General features: G+C 36.1%; 1 protein-coding gene and 1 long non-coding RNA gene across 5 annotated transcripts in view; one reads left to right on the top strand and one right to left on the bottom strand.

Moving 5' to 3' along the window:
• Nucleotides 1–63: 63 nt before the first annotated feature.
• The window catches only part of LOC111347682 (uncharacterized), an 18230-nt gene continuing 1735 nt past the window's right edge, over nucleotides 64–16558 (top strand). Inside the window, exons 1-5 of one of the 4 annotated variants that reach the window (XM_088734210.1) lie at nucleotides 891–1404; nucleotides 1549–1707; nucleotides 2743–3359; nucleotides 6363–6503; nucleotides 15647–16558. The exon at nucleotides 15647–16558 is cut by the window's right edge and continues 1735 nt beyond it. In XM_088734210.1, the coding sequence (XP_088590336.1) occupies nucleotides 2745–3359; nucleotides 6363–6503; nucleotides 15647–15649 (759 nt within the window). In that variant the 5' untranslated portion in view covers nucleotides 891–1404; nucleotides 1549–1707; nucleotides 2743–2744 and the 3' untranslated portion in view covers nucleotides 15650–16558. Of the gene's footprint in view, nucleotides 1708–2742; nucleotides 3360–6362; nucleotides 6504–11921; nucleotides 12638–15646 lie in introns of those variants that run through there. The other 3 variants (XM_088734214.1, XM_088734207.1, XR_015991997.1) reach the window with 3 other exon arrangements.
• LOC148743234 (uncharacterized) lies at nucleotides 10192–11897 on the bottom strand. Its single transcript, XR_015992029.1, has 2 exons — nucleotides 11633–11897; nucleotides 10192–10438 (listed from the first exon to the last, which is right to left on the bottom strand). It is a non-coding gene; the product is annotated as an uncharacterized LOC148743234 (long non-coding RNA).

Below are 16558 nucleotides of genomic sequence, written 5' to 3'. Positions count from 1 at the left end.
GACTCGTCCAATAAGATATCGTTTTCTATCACGATCCTCATGTGGAAAACACAAGACAAATGGCGGTGCTTGAAGGAGCTTTTCGCAAAACGTCGTCAAAGTTCAAAATTTTCGAGCTTAATGCTCACAAGAAGCTTGCAATTAAAAAAGTTTTAGTCGAGAAAGAAGATGTTTTTTGTTAAGTTGCCTACAGGATCCGGGAAATCGTTAATATATCAAGCACTCCCACTCGTGTTTGATCATGTTACCGATGAAAGTGGTCATATTATTGTGTATTGTTGTTACGTTGTACCAACGTGCGGAAACACTCGATAATTCGGGCCGATTTCCTGTACTGGTGATAAAAAGCCACGAACATAACTAATCGGGTTCGCTCCAGCTAGCAGCGGACTGGCAAATGAAGAAGTACAAGTAGTGTAGGAGACGTTGGCCGATCTAAATTCCAGTGTTCTCGAAGCTTCGCCCGGTTTGTGGATGGCAAGCACGCGCTTTTTTCCTCCTGATCTCCATCTGTAGGTCGAAGCAAGCGTTTAGCCCTTGGCCTAGATTGAAAGGCGTCTTGTATTTCCTTTTGATTATTGATGTAATTTACTGTTTCTTATATATTCTGACTTTTATAATCTGTAGTAACCTCTTGAAATAGTGCGAATAAAGAGTTTCAGTTCAGTTTTAAGCTTCTACTTTCTCAGTTGCTCGCTGAAACTTTAACAATAGCTCAAACAATCTAGCGTTAGCGTCGTTGGCGTAGCAGTTGACGTCTATGTTAAGCGTAGATTCTATAATTTCAACCAAATTGTGAGAAGTTTTCCCAAAAATATATACTCTATCTTTACCAGGGCACAACTATGAACATGCAAAACATTTCGAGCTCTCATCGACAAATTTCTTCAGTGTTTCTCCCGACTTGATAGCTATATCATCTGCCACATCCACATTTTCGCGTGAAACCTTACGTCATTCAGATTTTCTGGTATGTGATTAGTCTGTTCAATAGACCGCGACCAAACCGCAAGGACAATGAGAAAGGAATGTAGTTCGGTTGTCAGCAGCCGTTCTTTTGGGGGAGCGTTGCGTGACATCCAAAACAAAAACGGCTGCGATGGAGACCACATATAACCTCGCGCATTAATTATGCGTAGAGTGTTGCAAAGAAACCTTTATATTTAGTCTTTAATAAGTGAATGCATAATTGATGTATGGGGTTATATGGAACTCTTTCCCATTTCTCTAAGACTCCGCTTCAAATATCTGGTATCATAAGGAGGAAATTTGAGGAGTATTATGGAAAAGCTTGTGACAAGAAATTCAACCTACCATAAACCAAAAAAGGTACCCAATACTTCTGGTCCCTGGATCCTATCAAGTGACAGACATGCCTCTTGAACTGGAGGATCTTGGATCAAGGTGGAGAGACATTGGTGATGTTACTCTCATAGATTATTTCATAGAGAAGTTTGTAAAAAGCGAAGAGATACAGAGAGATTTTTTTGCTTCCTTTGAGCATGTTGAAAAAAAGGTTTGGAGTTGATTATGGAATCATTCTTCCAGATCTAGAGACTTTTTCACAAGTGATAGATCAACTTGAAAGTGATTTTCCCTCCACTTTTGAGTAAGTGCAAGAGCGAGGTCAAGACTTACTCTCACCCTGCCTTGGACTAGTTAAACACTCTGAGAGGAATTGGTCTGTGTGTTTCTCCTATTTTCCAGGTAATTGCATGACTAATGACATTAAAGATAAACATTTTGAACATTTTAAAACTTTAATTTGTACCTCATTGTTGGCCTTGGAGGAAAATGTTGTTTAGAATACATATCTTAACATAAGGCCTGCCAAAACCTGAGAGAGTTCACCATTTGAAAATTCCATTAAAGTCAATCAGATTTCTGTCTATCAATTGTTTGCAGTCTGTTTGGATATCTCACACTCAGAATCTGACAATTAGTCATCAAACTCCATATGATTTGTTTCATTCTTCTCAATTATTTGACATGTGTCAGACATTTTAATCTATGTTTGTGGATATATATGTAACCATTATAAATTTGCAATATTCTCAACACTGCTATTTGTCTTTGATTACTGGTCTTGTTGGTCTTTGAAGCTGGTATGTTTTAACAGGTACCATTTCAACACTGACTGCATGTATAGATGAAAAGAAATACATTGACCAAAATCTGAAGTATCCTTGTTTGAATACACAAGGAATGAAGTATATGGACATGAACAAATGTAATACAATAATTATTGATGTTGGCAAGTTTTGATTTAAAATTTTAAACTTTTTTATTAAAGGTCTCAGTGTAAACACTGTATTGAAAGGAGGAAATAAACAAATTGAATTACAAATTTTAAAATTGTTGTCAGCGAGTTGACCAGTTTTGTTGGCAAGTTGACCAATGGTGGAGGAAGGTTGACTTTAAATTGGCTTGGCAGCAAAGTGATATATTTACAAAGCCATATATTCAACGTGTACTTTTTGTTGTCATGACTCTTGCATAATTGATATTTAAGTTTGTAGTGGTTGAAAAGAATGGTGAAAGGTTTTTCCAAAGGATTATTTGTTCTCAATTCTTAAAGTATTCTTCTCACTGACATTTTTGGTGCATCAATCTCACCCACCAAGGTGTGTTTGTGTACTAGATTTTACCAGAATTCAATTCTTATACTAATCCAGAAGTAATTTTTTTAGAGCAGTTGGTAAGTAAATCCTGAACTTGAATATGATACATTTTGTTTCCAAGAAATGCTCAGTGTTGGCAGGATGTTTAGACTGGCCAGCTCAAATCATTTGAACAGTTTCACCCTAGTGGTGGTATATGGTTCATGCTGCCATGCTCAAGATTCAAAATGCAAGCTGCTGAGCCTTTATCCTGTAAAGGGATGCAGAAAGTTTACTTTTCAAGATGGTGAGGAACTGTTTGAAGAAGTAAAGGAAGGTGTGGGCAAATTCAGCTATTTAGATTTTCCAGAATCGTTTAAGTCTCTACAGCAAGCAATTCAGAGGGATGAAGCAGTTAAAAAGATGTTCTTAGAAGATACAAGTCTTAATCTGAGCTTCCCAATGTTTGTTCGTGGAGAATCCCTGGAGGTTGGCTTTGCAAATTCTAAGGATGAGACAAAGCTTAAAAATCACCTCACCATCCATCTTACGGCACAAGAAAGTTATAGGGTAAGAGTGGCAAATTTTGATGGCTGTCTGTTGTTCAGGCTTTCAAGGAAATCTGGAAGAGTTGGTATAGTTATAGCAATTAATGATACCCTTGAACCACATGGTTCCCTGTTGGCAAATCTGCAAAATGCAATGAGGAGAGTCATAACCCATTTTACAAGGGCTGTGTTGTTGCTGGTCTTCCAGAAGGTAAGAGTTCTGATATCAGATGCTCTCCTCTTTGGGTTGTTTAAGGTTCAATTGTCATAAATATAGCCAAATTTAAAATATTATGTATATTTTCTTGTTTGGTTCAAAATATTTACCGGTAGTCAAAAAATTGACAGAGTTTTCTTTAATAACCCAATGCTGGCTAGCTTTGTTGCCGTACTCAACTGAACACAAAGCACTCAGTCATCTCTAGATTCCAATGATTGCATCTTATCTGGATTAGAGGGCCCTTTTAAATTACTGTTTGCACAAAATCTTCCAGTTTTATTTTGTTTTCAATTGAGGTATTTAGGATATAATGATAAAAAAAAAATACATTGTCCTTAATTGTGATTGGTTTAAAAATTTCCTTCTTTGTATGTTACACCAATTCACTCACCAAGTTGTTATCAGACAGTTTGTTTCAAACAATTCAATAAGCCAATCAGGTTCAATGTTGTAATTAATATCAACTAATCAACTTCAAATTTTGATTGTTGTCAATTTCAGAGTGACACTAAACAATTTATGCCTCTTAGTGTTTAAAGCAAATTTTCCCTTTCTCTCTCTGAAATTGTATTTTTTTTTATGATTTATTGGTAATAAGACTTCCTGTCCTTCAATTCGTATAGGTACTCGCGTGGGGCCGAGTAAAATGAAGGATTAATATCACGCATGTTTTCAGAAGTTGCTGAGATTGCCTGAGTCGCTTTGTGACTCGGGAAATTTCAGAAACTTCTGAAAACACAAGTGATATTAATCCTTAATTTTACTAGGACTCATTGCGATTACTTGTTAATGAAATTGAGGGGGAAATTACTGAGTTTCTGAATGTGCTCTTCAGTAATCAGTCATAGGAAGCCATTTAAAGTTGACAGAGAATCAATGGCCACAAATGCATGAATGAGCTGAATGAAATTTTATTTTTGCACAAAGATACCAGGACTTTGGATAGGCTTTTGATTTTAGATATCTCTCCAGTGACGCCTGCATTACTTTCAGGCAGTCGGGCTCATACTCCCTGTTTTCTTTTCGTAACTTGACATTAAAGTGCGCCAGTGTTTGGTCGACGACATCACTCTCGTACTCTTCTAAATTTGCTTGGAAGTTTCTTTCATTCGCCCACTCTTTAAAAACGTTCTTCCCGTACTCTGTGCTTTTCCTCGTATTTTCGTTTTCACTCTTGTCTTTTAATTCTTCGATATATTCCTCATCAACTATCTCGAAATGAGACGCCATTCTTACAGAAAATCTTCAGCAACAACTTTTTGATAGCATAAGCTGTTGCTAGGCAACCCGAGTACCAATCATGAACTAGTAATTTTGCTCTCTTCTCAAGCAAAATTAAGAAAAAAATACCCTCTTCATTGACCAATCAGCATTCAGTAATTTTGCCCTATATTTTATTAAGTCTGTAATAATACTCGTGATAAACATATTGGACTCCCTTAGCACAGTCATCCAATTTTCATATGAATACAGATGGAATTGGACTCCACTCAGTCATATTACCATTACTAATTACCATTATAATGTGAGTAGTGAAAATTTCAACCCTTTCTCTCTCAGGAGTGATCATTAAGGATCTTCTCCTCACATTGTAAACTGATTGTAATTCATGAACTCAAAATGATTAGGAGAAAGAAAGATGCTAACTACCATAGTTATTTGGTTATAAGATGCACAGTTTCAATAAGAAAACTCTGTCTTCAGGTGGAAAGTTAGTGCTGAAATTTGGGTGCATCTTATAGCCGAGTATTTTACGCTACTAAAATCTTAAGATCACAATTTTAGCAGAACTTACAGTTACAAAGACATGAAAAGAACACTAATTGTTGGTCATTAACTATTTTAGATCTGGTGGTTCTAAAAAGAACCATCAAATGACCACGAAACCAATCTTACACGAGCAGAGCTTTTTTGGTCTGAGATGTAGCAAAGATTGCCTAGAATTCAATCCTTTATTCCTATGAATTTATAAGGAATACTAATCAACTTCCATAGGAAAGCAAACAAACAGAAATTTGTGTACATTCTTAACAGCACATGCTCAGTAACATAATATCCATGACAACAAAATCATTCAAACCAATGTTTCAAATTCCTAGAATTGTGTTTGTGTTGCTTGCTCAAAAAGTTCCATCTCTGAATAAACCAAGTGGAGGTAAAACCTACCTCCGTCGCCCATCCAACCTTTTTTGTGCACTGAAACTTGCATCCTTGGTGGCATGTTGATATCCAGCTGGCGAACTGGGAGTTTTTGCCATTTGCTTTAACCTCCAGAGCAACCATGAAACTTTTTCAGATCCGTCACACCTTTTGTTAACTCTCAACCTTTTGGTGCGTCTTATAACTGAGTATTTTCATGAAATTTTCAGTTTGGGAACTTGGCTCGACTAAGTTGTTAAGTTTGGGGTGCGCCTTATAACCGAGTGCATCTTATGACCGAGAAACTACCATAGATATTATTTAACTTCACTTTATCACTTAACACAAAATTTTCACAGCATATGTTATAGTGAATGAATGGCAGAGTGTAATGATAGCTGTAAATAGGATGAATATAATTGAATAAGATTCTGGGAGTGACAGAGTTTGGAGAAATTAAAAAAAGTTTAGCGTGAATGAAAAACATTTGATCTGCTTTTTATTTTGGGATGAGAATTTGTTGTGAAAGTTATCCAGATCAGTAAGGTTGGGATTCTCATCCATTCATGTACAGCTTTTCTTTTCTATTGCTATGGATTTTTCTACAAGTTACCAGTGATCAATATTTCTTACATTGGAACCTCAGTGAACCAATTCCCTTCATTTGTTATTTCTTTTAGGATCTGCTAAAACTTGATTAACTTGGTGGTAAAGTTAGTTTAATATAGCTTTAAAGACAGTTTTATTTTCTACTGCCATTTAACTTTTCAAGAAAAGATACTATTTTAACCCAATTCCCCTTAACAGCCAGTGTCTTTGTACTTAAGACAGTTTTTGTTCTCATGAAACATTTAGTGTACCTTGTGCCCCCAGATGATGCTGTTGAAGATTACTCAGGTGAAGTGGATGTTGAAGATAGAAGTTCTGATGAAGAACAAGCTTCGGGAATGGCTTGCTCAGTTTACAGTGGAATTATTGCGAGCCATACATTGCAAGGTACGGTGATGACTTATCTTGTCACTTTGGTTTAATTTTTTAATTATGATCCTTAAAGTCATCAACCATTAATTCATTGACTGAAAATAACAAATGAAAAACCCAAACAAAAAGTGATGGGGAGTGAAGCAGCATGATCTCTTTAAATATGACTTGTACCACCACTGTCTATTTACTGATCTATTTATCTATCTATCTACCATCTATTTATCTATCTATCTACCATTTATTTATCTATCTACCATCTATTTATCTATCTATCTACTATCTATTTATCTATCTATCTACTATCTATTTATCTATCTATCTACTATCTATTTATCTATCTATCTACCATCTATCTATGTATCTATCTTTCTTTCTATCTATCTATTTCCTATTTATTTAAGGATTTGTACAAAGTACTGGTATATAAACAATAGGACATGAGTCCCCTACTAGGTTTAAATACCAACCCAACCCTCAAAAACTAAGCATCCTGTCCCCTCTATCCCCTAAATCTAATACACTTACAGAAAAAGAAGACAATAACTAGAAACTAACAGCTACAAACCGAGTGGGTATTTATCCGACGACATTTAGGACACGTTATTTTGAAAGTGCGATAATATTTGCCATCAAAGACATTTAAGAGTCTGTTAAAGTAAAACTCTTTGAAGTGCCCCAGAGATCCAAATTTTTGTACATCATTTTTTGCCATTTTCGTGTTCAGTGTGTCTCCTTCACCTACTCTGCCGAATTTCACTTTAGACTGAGCACCAGAAATATCTTTTTTCGGGCCGTTAAATTCACGATTTCGAGTCCGCCATTATTTGATCATGTTCCAGAAGTTGATCGCAGGACTCAGAGGAACTGATGTCAAAGGCTCAACTTGAAAATCTCACATGGCAAAATGTCAAGCAAACATAACAGAGTGCTTTACTCTATTCTTACAAAAACTAAACAAACATGACTGGGCATCGATGCGTAATTCAAAGCTGAAGTAATCGTGCAGACCATGCTGCAGGTATTTCTCTGCATCGGAGCCTTGCAAATAGATCAGAGCAGGAAAAACAGATGCGATTTGCGTGACCTCGCCGAGTAAACTTCAATCCTGCAGGAATATTTGTGATCTACTCTGAACACTTCTCGGAGGACTTTTTCGAGAGATCTGTGTACTTTGAAGGATCTAGGGGAAGAATTCTGTCGGGTTCAGTGCCTACATTCAAGAAGAGAAGGAACAAGAAAAACCGTCCTCAATGTGATCTCGACGCCGGAAAGAGAAGTCTATGAACCTCTATGGATTTTGTCACCTTTACATATGAGCTGATCAATATCCACCTTTAACAACTCTCTGGCAGAATACTTTACACAAAGGAAAGTACTCGGTGAACATGTAAATAAGAATGATAAAATAGCCGAATTGAGGATTGAGATTTCTGACCTCAAAGAGCTCACTTTTATAAAAAGAGATGAAAAATATAATTATGTCCTCTATTCTAAAAAAAGCTGGCTTTAATATCAGAGAAAGCAGAACAAACAGCATAAGACATGGAGCGTAAAAACACTTTAAAATGTAGGGTTGCAGCCATACAACCGAGAAAATGAAAATTTTTTTAAAAACCTGTCAAACTATCAACCATCTGACAGCCAAGTCAGCGTGCTATCATAGGGTCTCAAATTCATCCCAACGCCTGTGACCAACGAGTTTAAAATCAGGCCAACTTTTGCGAGATTTATTCGCAAGACGAATGCACCTCCGTTACACCTTTCACGGACAAAACAAAGAACCACTTCAGTTTCATATCAAACTGAATGTCACTGGTTCAGTCTTCTGTTGCCCTTCAGAGCTACTTGGAAAATTGTCATAACCCTACTCGCAGACTGCATCTAAGTCAAAAAAATACTTTGTAACGCAATGAGGTCAAGGCTCTAAAAGAGTTGAAACAAACTCTGCTTTAAACCTCACCGAAGCAACACAACAATAGTCATCATGAATAGGACAGAAAAAAACAAACGAGGCCAAAGTGCAACTCAACAACAGAGTTCACTTCAAACATCTCAAGGCACCGATAGTAAAAAGCACATAGGAAAAGGTTAATGAGATCATTGACCAAATGCATCGATGAAAACACATTGATGGCTTAGAAATGGCTTTCACAAACTCCCAATATCGGCCTTCGGATACACAATTAGCCATTGCCGAAAACTATTTTTACTAATCACCTGATCATTTCTTGCAAAAAAGGAAAATCCCTTACGACAAGCAAAAATACAGTTCGAAGGCAATAAAGCGATGCAACCACAAAAGCCACATGGGGAGTCTGTGCTGTTCTGTCTTTATTCGCATGGCAAAAATTCATCGTTTGTTGGCGCAAAACTATCCACAGAAGCTTCAGATTATTTCTGAGACAATTCATCGTCTGAAAAAGTCGACATTTCTCGACTGACAAAGAAGCAATTCTCAAAAAAGTAATATGTGTTATTCTCTGTGCAGTGAACAAAGAGAGTTGTGACAAAGCAAAGCATAAGTTTGTTGAGCCTTTGACATCATGATGATGTTTTTGCAGACTCGGCTGGAACATGTTTTCAGCAATGGCGGATGATTTTTGGACGACTTTGAAGCGGTAAAAATTGGTCATCAAAGGTTTGTTTTGAGTTTTTAATGGAAAAAAGGGTCATAACTTGACCCAATTCAACATTGTGGAAACAATTTAGGCCAAAATAAAATGGTCAATTTTCGTCTCAGGGGCACTGTAAGCTTGCGTTTAAAAGAGCCAAGGGACTCTGACTGCCTAGCATCAACTGGAATATTGTTCCACAAGGGAATAACTCTAATCAAATAAAAGTCTCGAAAAGTAGATGTTTCGCTCATATTTAGCTTAAAGGTAAAAGCTGAGCATCCTAGGCGAGTCTGAGTGGTAACAGGTGAAAAATAATTATCAATCTGTCAGGTTAGATCTATATGTCCATGAAGACATTTAAAGCAAAATATGAGATCTAAATACTCCAACCAATAGTTAAGTGGTAATAGTTTAAGCCTAACAAGACAATCCTTATAGGATAGGGTACTATTTCTATAAACAATAAAATGTGTGGTTCTTCTCTGTACCCTTTCTACTAAGAGTAAATTACTAATACTAGACTGAGGTGCCCATAGCTGAGAACAATAACAAAAATGGGAACACACTAAGGAGGAGTAAAGTCGCAAAAGTGGGCCCTCACCAACCAACCCTGTGCAATTTTGTTTAAGAAAACCTAGAACCCTATTTGCTTTAGCAACTATCATAAGTAAGTGTTCTTTCCAGGTGTCCTTTGCAATTATAATCCCCAAATCTTTTTCACTTGAGACAACCTCCAAATCTATACCATTTAAATTATAGCTACAATGGGGGCTTATGCTCTTTCTAGATATATGTAGATTACTGCACTTTTTAGGCTGAAAATATAATTCATTTGCTAATGACCAATAATAGAGCAACTGCAAGTCCTCTTGCAAAATTAATCGTTACAATTGTTTATATTATTTATGATCTTATAACATTAAGAATCATCAGCAAACATAGCCAGAAACACACTCTTAACTACAGTAGGCATGTCATCAACATACAATAAAAATAGAATAGTTTCTAATAAAGTTAAATTTATACTTATAACAGTTCTCAATGGAAACAACTAAAACAATTCTAGTAGAAGAATGACAGAATGATTAAAAATTCATGTCAATTGAAGTTAATTAAAGAGACTGTGATTACAATCATGTATTTCAAGAAAGATCTAAATACAGTAGAAATTTAAAATTGGTTTGCATTCAATATATAGTTACAAGTAATAAAGTTCATCTTATTGTCTCACTGTTTTGGAAATGCCTCTCCTGCTTCCAGTACATTTGTCCTGTATTGATTTTTGGACTTTTGTGACACTGTTCTCCTCTTTGAACTGTGATTGAACAAATGCTGGAAATGAAGAAGGATTTATAGCAGTTAGACAATTTCCAAAGCTAACATAATGATTTTAGGCAGCTATTAATCACTAAATGTGTCTCTCATATTTTTTGCATTATTAACTATCAAACACATGACTAGAAGCACCTGTATTTTACTTGTGTAGCATCAGAAACTTTTTAATTAACCCAAGAAAAATTTCACATTCATAGCCAACAGGACTTGCAATTCCTAGGAATTCCAACTCAGAGCACCAATGGCTTCCCTGAAATATTGTGAATCTAAAACTTGCAGGAAATTCCAAGGAATTTTAAGGAATTTCTAGGAATGTTTAAGAATTACTGGGAATTTTAGGAATACTTCAAGGCAACTAAATATCAAATAAATACATGCAGTAACTCTCAACTATAAATTCAAGTAGGCAATGAAATTTATTTACATGCTTAACTCAGGTTTACATGTTAATTATTTGCTATTGTATATTAACATCAACATGTAGTAATATTAAGATGAAATTTCTTTTTCTTTTCTTGAAAACTTTGTAAAAATCATCCTCAATTACAGCTATACATTTAAAATAGTCCTAGTGAATCAGTAAATTTGGTTTGACACAAATTGTGAATAAAATCTGTTGATTCTTTTTCCTGAAATGCAATAACTTGGATTATGTTTATTGCAATAAATACTATCAGTCAAAGAATAGTCTTGAAAGGAATCATTTCATTTGGGATGATGATATAAATGATATTTTATCCTTTCCTTCCTGACTCAGGCTTTGACTTAATTTAATGTGGTTGTAACTTCTTTGGATAAAGCTCTTGTGTGTTAAAATTCAAATGTAAGCTGTCAAGCAGCATCTTCATGCTATGTTGTTTGTTTTTGTTGATTCTGCAACTTGAGAGATCTCTACTCAATTTTGACTGAACACTCTTAGGAGTGAAGGGCTTAATTACAGTTAAATAATTGATTTTTTTATAAAATTAAATTCTTGTTGTAACTGAATTAATTGCAATGAAGTTATCCCAAACTACAGACTACGCAGCTGCTTCTCTTTTCCTGCTGGGCTCGCAGCTAATGCCAAACGCGACTAAAATAATCCTGAAACCTTTAGCCTAATGATAGATTTATTTTATTGTAAAGCGTAAGCTTAAGAAACTGTGGCATGCAAGTGACCGATTCGTACCAAATATCGCAATTTGTACTCACCATAAACTTTCAGAATCCGTAGTTTTATATGGCCGCTCGACCCTTATACCGGCCAGTCGATAACTGTTGTCCCTTCTTTTAACTTCACGGCGCCAAGGACTTGCTTTGCATTTACAACACTCGCGCTATTCTCGTTTTCCCATTGAACAACGGTAAAACCCTTCTTTAGAGATGTCAACAGTCGAGAAAAGAAATAACTTAACGCACGATCGACCGGTCAACGGATGAAAAGCACATTCAAAGATGAGCGCCAAATAGATTTTCTTTGTTACGGGATGATCACGTGGACATCTTGGGATTGTCATTGGCTTGTAAAGAGAATCCGCTGGCTTACCTGACTGCAGTCTTGAGAGATCGTTTTACCTTGGATCGATTGGATCCATGTTCTGAAGATGAACTAAGTAATGATGTGAACTCACTCTGCGTAGAAATACTCGAGAAGAATCGAACGTACTACAAATGTAAGATTTGTAGCCGAAAGCTGTCGAGGAAACAAAGACTCGAAACCCTGACTTGACTTGTGTTCGCGGCAAAGGTGAAACAACAGAAGGCATGCAATCACAATTTTGAAGGTGATTACAAACGTGTTTTACCCTTATTATTATGACAGATGGAGGCTAAACCACCTTAGGAAGTATAAGAGCCACCTAGATGATCACAGTTTACCAGTACGCAAATTAACGAAGTTGGACCGTAACAAGCGTTCAGCGACACGTTCCAACACAGCCATCTCGATTCCTCAGTCTTTCGCTTTCGCTTTCACTGACCTAGCAGCGGTGCCAACAGAGTCAAGTGCGTCTCCTAACGAAGAAACATTAATGTACAAGAGAAGGAAGCGATTATAGTGCGTTAAAATTCTTGCCTACAAATGAATGTGGACATTCCGAAGCGTTGACCCATGCTTATGATTATGTTTATGAATTATGATTGTGGCACATCTCCGGACACGAGACATTTTGCATCACAAGGAAACCTTTTACGACTGGAATCCAAGAGGCCTTTGAGGTTAGAAAGAAAATTTGTGATATGAGTACATTGAATTTAAATTGACAATTTGCACTTAATGTAACTGACTGCTGCTTTATGAAAAAAATGCATTTTAATGTTAAGATTTACTAAAACTTAGTTTAAATAATAAATTTCATGATAAACATGTACAGGTATATACATCTCTTGGTATATTTTGTTTAACATATCTTTTATTGAACCAGTTTTAAGCCTCTATTTAAAGGACTCCTTGTCTTAAAACCTTCCCATTCAAGGTATTGAGAATTTCTTGGAATTATTTGGATTTCAGGGTTATTTAATTTGCCTCAAATTCAATTCCCAGAAATTCCCAAGAACTCCACCCTTCTTAGCTTTAAGGTAGTTTGTACATAGCTGAGAGTGGTGGAAAATGTGGCCACACGTTTAGAATTTCAAAAAAATTCTCAAGAGAACTTTTAATTTCTCTGAGTGACTTTTTCTGGCAATGTTACTATGTCCTTCTAGCATTTGCTGGTGAAAAAAATGAAAGAGAAATTGAGAGATATTTTAATGATCTCCTGACAAATTGTAGTCCTTTTATAGTTATATATGATGATGGCCAACAGCACAGTGTGGAATGACTGAACAAAAACTTCTACAGTTAAAATTATTGAAACATTATATTATAAAGTTCATTATAGCATATTATGGACAATATTTACAGTGTAAATGCATAAATTCACTGTTGCTGAATTATGTGACATATAAGAGTAATGTTACATAGGTACCTATATAAATTGAGGTGCATGAATTTTGAATGCACTGATTAATGTTAGATTTTGGTGTTCTGTACATTTTGCATGTAACTAAATAATATGAAGTTTATAATTATATTTAGGATTTCATAATGTCAGATATCTAATTGATAGCTGGTACGTACATTATATATATATCACATATGCAACTGAATGTTTGCATATGGTACATATGTGTTATAATATATTGATAGAATCACATATATGTGACATATATGTATGCATACAACTGCATATTTGCATATATGTTACATATGTGTTAAATTACCTTGTTAGATATTACACATATGTAAAATATATGTACATATATATAAATTAAAGTACCTTCGATGGCTGGCATAACCCATGACACCAAAAGGACAAAATCAGGATCGGATCATGAACCGTATCACGGATCGGATCGCGGACCGGATCACGGATCGGATCACGGATCAGAGAGAAAAAGGATCAGGATGTTTTGCCGCATGAACTCTTACGGGAGTCATCTATTACGAGGAGTCATCGCCGCAAAATTCCTGTTTAAATTTCTGTTGTGTAGGACCTGTGAAGGTTACAAATTCTTCGCCTTGATGGAGGGGTGTAAGCTTTTAGCCGAGTGACCCACTTACCAGCTATTCAAACCCACCACTGGCTTTAAATTTTGGGCAAACACTATCAGTCTGGCTTTAACACCAAGAGCAGTTCCTTTAGATGGTAGAGAAACACTTTCCAGCGTCAGAGCCCAGCATTCTGCAACGCTTTTTTTACGCGCGCGATGTCACAGAGGAAGCTTGTGTGGACGCAAGACAAAAAAAGGTATGAGTCAATGTCTCTTTGACCTGAAAGGTACGAGGTTTTTTGTCTTTAGAGGTCTTGCAGAGGCAGAAGAGGAACAGGCAGCTGAAGAAGAAGTGTAATTTGCCTGCTGTTATTGCACTGTGGACGACGATGGACGGGCCTGTCTTGCGCTGAAACAGAGAGACGCAGCTCGCAGGGAGATCGTCGCTTTCTCATCGAACGGCAGCAGTTTTTTTGACGCGGGAAAGATTGCATTGATATTCATAAATGATAATGTTCAACTGAGTCTTACATAGTTTCTGCTCAGTTCTTTGATTAACAGAACAGAAATTGGAACAGGGTCAATTTCTATTCTTTTCTTCCAAGTTTTGCTACGTTGTGTTTGTGATGCTTTAAATTCCCTTCTGTTTGGGTAATTTCAATACCTCTTCTTAAACTCTATTCCGTTTGTTCAATTTCTGTTCTAGTGCTTTTAGCGAAACTTTTAAAAACTACACAGTCACATTCAACATAACAGAATTTGAAATGAAGATTTTTTGGCGACAATGACCCGTCATATAGGCTCTAATTGCCTATTGGCACTTTGGTGGGCTTCAGAACTCAGTTAGGAAATACGTTTTTGTTATATCTCGCGGGCTTTTCAATGATTTTACCCAAATTTTTCTTGAATGCTATAGTTAAAATAGCAATGTTTGGTTTGACATGAAAAAATATTCCAAAAAAATTGGCTCTCGAAGGTCTATTGTATCCTTTACATATTTTCGCACTTTAATTTTTTCACAAAAGTCTTTTTCTGATCCGTTATCCGATCTGTGATCCGATATTGCATTACTTTAGTATTGCTTCAGAAAAACAAGGGCTAAACTAAGTCACCGACGTACCACCAACGCATCTTGCACATTATATGGACAAACGGTGGCCAACGTGTCGGCCAACAGTCGACTGACAGTCGGTCGGCGGTCGGCTGTAGCATTTTATTTGCTATTTTTGAAGGGGTTTAAATAAATTGGAAATGGAAGCCTGTCTGACGCAAAATATCCAGGAATGACATTTGAAAAATAATGGAGGATTATATAAACCAAAGGGAACAGGATCAAAGTAAATAGCTCAGATTCATTTAGTAGGCAGCAATCATTCTTCAGATTTTGCTTTGTATTGAGAATCCTGTAGCAATCATGCTTAAGAACTGTAATAAGGAACTGTCTCTTCTGTAACTGTTCAGAAACGTGTGATAATATTCATACATTCTAAAAAGGTTCATCGTACTTTTGGTGCTCGTGGTGGTCTTGGAATGTTTTCACACTTGCCTATATGAACTTCAATACCCTCTAGGATTTAGTGAACTTCACGAATCATATATTCAAGTATTGTTTTCGCTAGAAATAGTCTCTTTGGCTCCTATATTTGTTCTTATCTTTGCTTTATTTGAAGCGTGGTTAATTTTTTTTGCTTATAGTGAACTTCTAAGATGGTGTTCCAGATGATGATGTATTACTTCAAATTTCAAGTCATATACATGAACCAGTAGTGTGGGAACGAGTGGGCATCTTATTGGGGCTTTCTATGGATCAGATCAGTGACATCAATTGCAATGCAAGTGACAGGGCCTTCCATATGCTGTTAGATTGGAGAAGTTCTACCAGTTCCCGTCGTCATTATCAAGAATTGTATAATGCTTTACGGGATAGTATGGTTCGAAAGAACGATGTTGCAAAAACATTTTGTTTAAAGTGAAACAGAATTTTTCAAAGTGTAAAATATGCATTGTCCCTTGTATTGTAAAAAGTTTCTTAGAATATTGCTCTGACAACCTTCTTTTTACATATGGCAGACATTCTCCTGTTATCAGTCAAATACTTTCAATTAACACCTAAATTTCTAATTTGACTAGGAAAAGTTAAAAAAAAATGTAGAAAGATTTATATGTACGAATTGTTAGCTTTTGAGAGCTTCAAAAGTTCGTAGCACAGAAAGTATAGGTTATTGTAAGCATGCGGTACAATCTTTATAGTCAGCATTGTAACACAACGGTCGTTTGTCGACGTTCATGTTTAGTAAAAAGTCTCAATGGGTTAATCGATAGCCGTAAAAAAACCATTAACATTAACTGTAAGACGTAAAAATAGATTAATTGTAACCGTTAGGCGTAGAATCCTTATTTACCGTGAAAGGTTTTTCAGCTCTTTTTCGTTCTAAGACGCGTCATTTTGAAAGCGTCAACAATACACAGCAATACATAAAGGAAATGGGGAATTTTCTGAAGAGAACTTTAAAATGCTGTTATACTGGAAGCAGAAAAATGGAAAAGCTGCCACATGGGAGAAAATGTATCCGGCAGACATTGGTGGATACTGATCTGAAGGAGTTA

The sequence above is a fragment of the Stylophora pistillata genome, chromosome 1 (assembly GCF_964205215.1).
Source record: "Stylophora pistillata chromosome 1, jaStyPist1.2, whole genome shotgun sequence".
NCBI lineage: Eukaryota > Metazoa > Cnidaria > Anthozoa > Scleractinia > Pocilloporidae > Stylophora > Stylophora pistillata.
The sequence above is the reverse complement of the archived record's forward strand: the minus strand, read 5'-3'. Positions and strand labels throughout refer to the sequence as shown.